General features: G+C 51.8%; 1 protein-coding gene across 1 annotated transcript; it reads left to right on the top strand.

Annotated features, from left to right (window-relative positions):
* Window positions 1–3,608: 3,608 nt before the first annotated feature.
* On the top strand, window positions 3,609–7,732 carry LOC109735467 (F-box/LRR-repeat protein 3). Its single transcript, XM_020294686.4, has 7 exons — window positions 3,609–4,944; window positions 5,417–5,545; window positions 5,805–5,909; window positions 5,989–6,382; window positions 6,499–6,923; window positions 7,011–7,262; window positions 7,398–7,732. Exons 1-7 carry the CDS (start codon window positions 4,261–4,263, stop codon window positions 7,455–7,457), a joined length of 2,049 nt encoding a protein of 682 aa, XP_020150275.1. The 5' UTR covers window positions 3,609–4,260; the 3' UTR covers window positions 7,458–7,732.
* The last annotated feature ends 1,382 nt before the right edge of the window (window positions 7,733–9,114 follow it).

The following is a 9,114-nucleotide window of genomic DNA, read 5'->3' as shown; positions in this document are numbered from 1 at the left end:
CTCCTTCAGCCAAGTGGGGGCGGCGGCGACCGCTTGCGCGTCGGAGTTGGCTCGCGCTCCGGCTCCGGCTCGGCCTTGGGCTCGACGAGGGCCGGCGCCGGCGGCGGTGGCGGCACGAATAGGGGCGCCTGGACGGGATCCCCCGCCGCGGAAAAAGCTAGGGCTTGCTCCAACCCATCCCAATGGGCGTCCTCCTTGAGCCGGCTCGCCTCCAGCGGGTGCTGCAGGGCCTCCTCGAGGGCGACTTGGTACTCCGCCTCCGGCTTTACCCGCAGGGGCGGGGGTGGAAGGTCGTGTTTGGTGTGGACGCCGAGGCGACACTCCTCCTCGTGCTCTAGCGCAAACAAGCGCTCCCAGTTGGGGAAGTCTAGCACGTAGTCACGCATGGCGCGCCGCTTCGGCATGAGGAGGTTGCGCCACCGGTGAACCTCCTCAGCCTGCGCCCGCTCGGACTGCGGCGCCGCCGGGATGGGATGCGCTGCGGGTCCAATTGCCAGCCGTGCGGCAACTTCACATCTGGATAGGCACGGGCTGGCGGTACTGCCAGTGCTATTGTGCCTGGTGGACTGGGATGTACAGCCGCTCCCGCGGTGGCGTGCCGCGCCTAGCCAGCGGCGACGTGGCAGGGTGCCTGTGGGAAGAGCTCGCTCCGGCGCTGAACCTCCCCTTCTTCCCTCCCTTCCTGTTGAAGAATCCCATGGCTGGCTGGATGCTTGCTGGCTAGCTAGGGTTTGCGGCTGGCTGGCTAGGGCTTCCTGGTCACCGGCGAGGGAGCAAAGGTGGCAAGATGTGAACGCGGGTTGTGGATGAGGCCGGCCCCGCCGCAAGCGTCCATTAAAAAGGACATGCACGTGGCCCTTCTAAACACTGCCAGGCGGGCCCGGTGTCGGTGGTCGTCATAAATATGACCGCGGGCGGTAGTTTGTCGGCCGACATGCGAGGCCGCAGCGGACACTGAGGGTACGCGCGGCATGTCCGCTTCGCGTCCGCACCGACGCATTTTAGGCGCAATTTTGGGCCGGGAATAGATCCGCGCGAACGCGAAGCGGATTATTTTTGAGAATGGGTCGCGTTGAGCCAGCGTTTTTATCCGTGACGGCTCAAACAGACGTGAGCGAACGAAATAGGTCGTCTGGTTGAAGTTGCTCATAGATACACTTTTCATTGAACGGAAAGAGTACAGTAGTTTTTTTTCTTCTTTCAAATCTCTTTGGGAGCCTGAAAACAGTCCTTATCCGCACCCACGGACATGGCGTGGACGTGAGGGTGCCACTGCTGGATGGGGACAACAGACGGGTGGGCCCGCTGACGCGTCGGCAGGTAGGTACCGGATGCGGAGGCAGGGACAGCCAGCCAGGCAGGCAGGCGGAGCCGCAGATGGAGCCTTCCCAGGAAAGGGCCGGGCTGGGAGGGAGGCTATCAAGCAACCTTCCAAACGGAAAAGGAGGCGAGATGGGATCAGATCAGATCAGCTCGGCTCGGCTGTTCCCCATCCATCATCATATCTTATCGTTTCTTCTGGGAGAGTGCTTATCAGGGCGAGGTGTGTACTGAGGACGTAGGAGTAGTACAGAACGGAACGGGTCCTTTTTGGTACGGCGGTCGCCACACGCGCACTCCACCGTCATCACCCGCCGCCCGGGCATCAGCTGGTGGAGGGGCATCTTTCTTCTTTATTATGTACACTTGCTTTTCTATTTTCTACTCGTACGAAAGGAAATCTAGCCGCCCAGCCATGCATCATGCATGTGACCGCGACCACCCCAATAATTTCGAACAGGAACTACCGTGATTGCATTCAGTAGTTTCTCTCTCAAATTAGGTCTGCAAGAATTTTTTTGGGGTTATACTGCTAATTATTATTTTTAAATAAACAGTCTATCACTAATTTTTATCCAAGTAATAAGTGGCACATTATGTGGCACTTCCGTCTTGACGTTTTTCGATGGCGATTTCAGTCATGCAAGGATGACACATTTCAATTACACACGGTACGTTTCTGTCAAAAATAAGCTGAAGCATGGAAATTATGATGTTTTGCCAACTAAAGTTGCCCTCGCGTAATTAGACTTGCCATCGAAAATGTTTGGAGTTGCCAACTAAAGTTGCCACCCTCAGGGTCCAATTTTTATAGGGATAAGTGTATATGTGTACGTATGAGTATTTGTGTTTGTACTGTGTTAAAAAAATAAATTTTATTTTTAAACCCTAGTTTTTGCGAACCAAAAAATAAAAGAAATTCACTCTGAAATAGAAAAGGAAATCATTGATCACAGTATGAAGCCTTGATCTAAAGGACAAGCTAAAATAGACAGAACTTAGGTACGGGTACATTTTTCGAGTCGAATTTAGGTAGGAGCACATAGAAACACCACTTTTGTAGATGCTCGAGCTAGTGGGTGATCGATAGCTTATTGTTCCCGTTACGTGCTTTTCTGACTTTTGCGCGCACGGAAATGGGGCCATCAAGGCTGGTCTTGCTCTCGAATCGACACATACCTAACATGTAATTATTGGCCTGCTAGCCACGGAAATAAATAAGTGGAGATTTATGCCTGTAGTATTTTTCACTCTAAAAAATAAGTGGAGCCATCAAGGCTGGTCTTGGAAGGACGGCTGTGTTGTAAAAAAAATGTGCTCATCTCACACTTCCACGAGCTCGAATTTGGAATCAAAATTTCAAGCAGATGCACAATGGCCTCAAAATTGGAATTAGAAATACACAACTTCATGCCGTTTGGAGAATACATGTTTCTCATCTTTCAATCTTTTTGGGTGATAGTGCTATAACATAGCAGTAAACAATAACAATAGTTATAAGGGCATCTTCAACGGCGTGCTGCAATTCAAACACGTCCAACCATCTCTATTTACTCAAAAAATTATTCACGTATATTTATTAATGCGGCTTCTGCCAAATACACAGCTTGCTTCCGCTAAAACACACACACACAATTACATGCTCCATGCGTCTTCCGCCAAAGCAGATAGCTACATAAAACGGTTTGCTTCCGCTAAGACACACATACACCTACATGATTCATGCGGCTTCTGCCAAAATACACAGCTTGCTTCCACTAAAACACACACACACCTACATGCTTCATGGGGCTTCCGCCAGAACAGATAGCAACATAAACTGCTTGCTTCGGCCAAAACACACAGCTTGCTTCCGACAAAACCCTCACCACCAAGACAAGTGCGATCAGCTTCCGCCAAAACACACACACACACATGCACACGTTTATGTCGAACTTTCCGCCAAACATCGACGACACCAGCTCCAAACTGAGGTCTAGCCAGTAGAGAGTAGGGAAGAGGGCTAAATCCAGGCTAATGTCGCGTCGCTCAATCCATCTAATTTTCTTTAGAAGCATGCACCGTGGGGGTATGTGGTGATTTTTTGGTTGGCTGGTGGACGTCCGGACTCCAGCAAACCTTTCCAGATTTACTTTCAGTTTTAAGCATTAATGCCGCACCATATTTGATGAAAAAAAAAACGTGAGAACACCTTGGTTCAGACGTTGTGATTTGCTGGACGCAGTCGGAGATGCCCTAACACCTCACAAAAAAAGCTTATAAAAGAAATATTCTATGCAGTGATAACCGGAGTGCTCTCTCTGCCTTGGAAGCAACTCCACGCAGTTCCCCAGTGCGTGCCGTCCCCGGGTAGTACGGGGCCAGTCAAATGAAAAAAATCCGCCTCCCCCTTTCTCACCACCTTCCCTCCTCACCCTTCACCACCCCCTCCCGGACCCACACGTCACCATGAGGTTCGAAGACGCGGGTAAGGGCCGAGGCCGGTGCGCGTAGCGGCGGGGCATCGTACCCGTCCGGCTGTACGATCCGTTCCGTTCCGTCCCTCCCCCGCATCGTACCCTCCCCGCTCTCCCTCTCAGGCTCTCACCTCGCTTTCCCCGCCATCTTTTCGGTTATTCCACCCCTGCCCCCGCCTGTACCTCCTCCGTACAGTCCTTTCCCCGCCGCGCAATGACCATGCCACCCCCGGTCGTCGCGCGCGCCGTACTCCCCTCGCGCTCTAGCACGCGGGGGCAGATAGGGAAACGCAGGTGGGGCGTCTCGCGGGGGCCGTGATAAGGCGACGCAGGGGCAGTCTCGTCATTTTGCCCCTTCCTTGCTTTTTCCCTCTCCTCCTTCTTGATTGTTGCGTGTGAGTAGGCCGTGGCCAGCCATTGCTACTCCCTCCGTCCGTTCTTGGTGTCGCAGCGGACAACCAACTGCCAACCTGCCTCGCCCGTCATGGCCACGGCGATCCACGGCCACCTCCACAAGCGCCGACGCGTCTGCTCTGCCGCGGTTCCGGTTGCGGTCGCGCCGATCGACTCGCTGGCCGACGAGCTTCTTTTCTTGGTCCTGGACCGGGTGGCGGCCGCCGATCCGCGCGCGCTCAAGTCCTTCGCGCTCGCCTCCCGCGCCTGCCACGCCGCCGAGTCGCGCCACCGCCGCGTGCTCCGCCCGTACCGCGCCGACCTCCTCCGCGCCGCGCTCGCCCGCTACCCCACCGCCGTCCGCCTGGACCTCACCCTCTGCCCGCGCGTCCCCGGCGCGGCCCTCGCCGCTCTCTCCTCCGCGCCCATGCCTTCCCTCCGCGCCGTCGACCTCTCCCGCTCCCGCGGCTTCGGGGCGCCCGGCCTCGCCGCGCTCGTCGCCGCCTGCCCCGGCCTCGCTGACCTCGACCTCTCCAATGGGGTCGACCTCGGGGACGCGGCGGCCGCGGAGTTGGCCCGGGCGCGGGGCCTGCAGAGGCTCTGCCTTTCGCGCTGCAAGCCCATGACGGACATGGGGCTCGGCTGCATCGCCGTCGGGTGCCCGGACCTGCGGGAGCTCACGCTCAACTGGTGCCTCGGGATCACGGATTTGGGGGTCCAGCTCCTCGCCCTCAAGTGCAAGAAACTCAGGACCCTGAATCTTTCCTACACCATGGTGAGCCATGCTTCTTCTTGATCTCTATCCATCACGTCCTGTTCCATTTCTTGGATGAAGGGAGTTATGGCTTCGGGTTCCCCGTTCATGCGTTTCTTGATTCCAGAAACACTTTAATTAATGAAAAAAAGAGAGTTGATTTTGGTGCTTTCTTGGAAAGTTTAGATGTACATGTCTCTCACGTGAATTTCTCCATACGGCTTGGCTGTTTTCCCTTTCGATCTTTGTAGGAGATACTAGCACAACGGTTTGATGTTTTTAGCAACTCTGTTTATATTTTCTTCTGCAAGAAATGCTCATGGAATTGGACTATCGCAGTGGAATTACTTTTCTTGTTTTTTTCTGTCAAAGAATTGGACTACTGCAGTAAAAAAATACCTTTTGAGGATGGGAATCAGTAATTGGCTACTTTCTGTTGAGGTGCCAAATAGACAAACGCATTGGACTAATAAATACTTATATTGCATTGCAGATCTCCAAAGACTGCCTTCCAGCCATCATGAAGCTACCCAATCTTGAGGTGTTAGCACTGGCGGGATGTGTTGGAATAGATGATGATGCCCTTGGTGGTCTTGAGAATGAATGCAGCAAATCACTACGGGTAATCATCAAACTAGACCATTTTGTTTCATGTGTTAGTGTTGTGTGTGTCATGTCACCTTCATTTGATCACTATTAGGCTCATCAACTCTTTGTGTAGGTTTATATGGTTAATGTCGCTATTTTAATATAGCATGTTTGGCACGTCCATACATGTCGATGTGAAACAAGTAGTTACATTAGAACATGTGTAGGCACTCAACAAAGTTTCCCAAGTATCGTGGCCAATAAACTTGAAAATAACACTTCTACTCTTGCAGGTGCTCGATTTGTTAACCTGTCGGAATGTCACTCATACGGGAGTTTCATCAGTTGTGAAGGCAGTGCCAAATCTCTTGGAATTGAATCTGTCGTACTGCTGTAATGTAAGTATCTAATTGTAGTACCATCATCTGGGCATAACTTGACCTTCTCTAGTTTGTCTTACATTCTTCTTTTTGGCAGGTTACTCCATCTTTGGGAAAATGCTTCCAAATGCTTCCTAGATTGCAGACCCTGAAATTGGAAGGCTGCAAGATCATGGCTGATGGACTAAAATACATTGGAATTTCTTGTGTCTCTTTAAGAGAGTTGAGCCTGAGCAAGTGCTCAGGAGTGACAGATACTGATCTGTCTTTCGTTGTGTCAAGACTAAAGAATTTGCTGAAGCTGGACATTACTTGCAATCGCAATATCACTGATGTTTCATTAGCTGCCATCACTAGCTCATGCCCATCCCTCATCTCTCTAAGAATGGAATCCTGTAGTCATTTTTCTAGTGAAGGGCTCCGACTGATTGGGAAGCGCTGTTGCCATTTGGAAGAGTTGGATATCACAGACAGTGATTTGGATGATGAAGGTTTGTACTGAAACTCAAATTTCTTACTATTATTTTTGGTAAATGGACGCGGAATTAACTGTTTCTCGCAACAGCGACTACAAAAAGTTAACAGTGATGAGATCTTTCCCGTGCAGGCTTGAAAGCTCTGTCTGGATGCAGCAAACTGTCAGTCTTAAAAATTGGAATATGCATGAGGATAAGTGATGAAGGCCTTATCCACATTGGGAAGTCTTGTCCAGAACTCCGAGATATTGATTTGTATAGGTCTGGGGGTATTAGTGATGAGGGGGTTACTCAAATTGCTCAAGGTTGTCCAATGCTAGAGTCTATCAACCTGTCCTACTGTACAGAAATAACAGATGTTTCGTTGGCGTCGCTCTCAAAATGTGCAAAGCTGAACACACTGGAGATCCGTGGTTGCCCCAGTGTTTCATCTGCTGGGCTCTCAGAAATAGCAATAGGATGCAGGCTACTTGCCGAGCTTGATGTCAAGAAATGCTTTGCGATCAATGATGTGGGGATGCTTTTTCTTTCCCAGTTCTCTCATAGCCTCCGTCAGGTATGACCTTTTCTGTTATTTTATTATTTTTGAGAGAAAAAAACTTGAGATACCTTGCACATAATTTAACATTGCTGCATCATACAGATAAACTTGTCATACTGTTCGGTCACCGACATTGGACTCCTGTCCCTCTCTAGCATATGTGGGCTTCAGAACATGACGATTGTACACTTGGCGGGTATTACACCTAATGGCTTGATGGCTGCTCTTATGGTCTCTGGTGGTTTGACAAGGGTGAAGCTTCACGCAGCGTTCAGATCTATGATGCCTCCGCATATGCTCAAAGTCGTCGAGGCTCGCGGCTGTGCTTTCCAGTGGATTGATAAACCATTCAAGGTATTCTACTTGCCCCCTTGCAAGCCTAGGTGTAGAAGATTTGAAGTTGAATTATTATTTGTATTAACACTTCTCATCTGTCTTTTATGATGTATTCTGTAGATATATCAACTGACAAGCGTGTGGTCTTTGCAGGTCGAGCAAGAACGATGCGACATATGGCAACAACAGTCTCGAGATGTGCTTGTACGATGAGATTATGAGAAATGCTTTGTTGTCGTCGTCTTGACTGTCAGGCTACATGAACATGATGGTGTAGAACGAGGCTTTGCACCAAGGTGGAGTGTACAGAACAGACGTTATCGGAACAATGTTGTATATGTATGCTTCGTTCAGTGGACTGGGAAGTTCTTTTGTTGTGCCGTATCCTGTATATAGAGAAGCAGGAGATAGATGAAACCATAGAGAAATTAGTCAAATTACTGGAGGTCGACCTGTACTTTACTGATCAATATGAGAGTTCGATTACCTGTCGGCCTGTCCAATGTGTTCTTATTTGGAATGAGGTGTTTGGCCTGTGTTTTTTCTGGTGTCCAATTCTCAAATCATGAATGGTTATGGTATACTGCATGATACAACTAGATGCAAAAGGAAGTTGCTTTTGCTACCTCAGGTTAATTATTCTTTCTATCTTTTCCAGATAGATAGTGTTAATGTGTATTGTACCTGTGTATGTATGTGTACTTGTACTCCTAGTTTATAGGATCATGGAGCATGCCCAGGCCTGCGTGCCACTTCCATCGGGCTCCTTGTAAGCGCTTCAGTGTGTGTATATCTTGTACTCGGTGTGGGTGAATGAATGCACAGAGACAATTAATCATTCTACTTGGTATCAGACTCCAGGTGACCCCCCATGGCCGAGCACTCGACCGCCTCCGCCATTTCTCCGGCCACCAGCTCGGCCACCTCGCCGGGGACTCTCTCCAGCTCATCCACTGGCGCCGGCACCACCGCCGGCACTTCCTCTCCCTTCATCTTCGGCACCACTCCCTCTTCCCACAGTGGCTCATCCCCATCGCTTGGCTCTCAGTTCACCCCCCTCTTCCCCCCCTCCACGGCGCCGCCGCTCTCCTTCGCCGCCGCTCCTTCCCCCCACCCCATTTTTCGCAACAGCATCCAGAACCACATCAAATTTCTTCTCAACCCCAACGATCACAACTACCACAAGTGGAAGTCCTTCCTCCTTGTTCTGATCCGCTATGGCGTCACTCAGTTCATCGAACAACCCCTTCCCCCCAACGCCACCGCCTTCCAGCGCGAGCTCGACGCCCACCTTGTGCTTTGGATCTAGTCCACCCTCGCCGACAACCTCGTCAATCACGTCGTCGGGGCCACCACCACCTACGATCTCTGGCATCGCATTCGCGACTACTTCCGGGCGAACCGCGCGGCGCGGTACATGATGTTGAACCGGCAATACCGCAACCTCAAGCAGGGGGATCTCTCCGTCGCCGAGTATGCCCGCCGCATGAAGCTTCTCACCGCCGGCCTGGCCGACATCGAGCACGCCGTCACTGAGGTGGATCTCACCACTCAGTTCCTTCACGACATCGACAAACGCCTCAACACCATCCGCGTCGTGCTCGGGGACACGGTCCCTCTGTCGCCGTTCGAGACGGTGTTCTCGCGCCTGAAGCTCGCAAAGGAGAATCTCGCCCAGCGCATGGCTGATGAGCCGGCCACGATCCTCGTTGTCACCGGGGGCGGCGGCCCCTCCAGCAGCTCTTCTAGATCCGGCGGCTCTGGTCCTCGCCCGTCGACCGCGCTGATCGGGGCCCCGCCTCTCCGGCCGGTCGCGGCTCTGGCAACCGCGCTGATGGTGGCGACCGCGGTGGAGGCGGCCGCGGGCGCG

This window comes from Aegilops tauschii, chromosome 5 (genome assembly GCF_002575655.3).
Source record: "Aegilops tauschii subsp. strangulata cultivar AL8/78 chromosome 5, Aet v6.0, whole genome shotgun sequence".
NCBI lineage: Eukaryota > Viridiplantae > Streptophyta > Magnoliopsida > Poales > Poaceae > Aegilops > Aegilops tauschii.
This window is presented reverse-complemented; position numbering and strand designations above follow the sequence as displayed.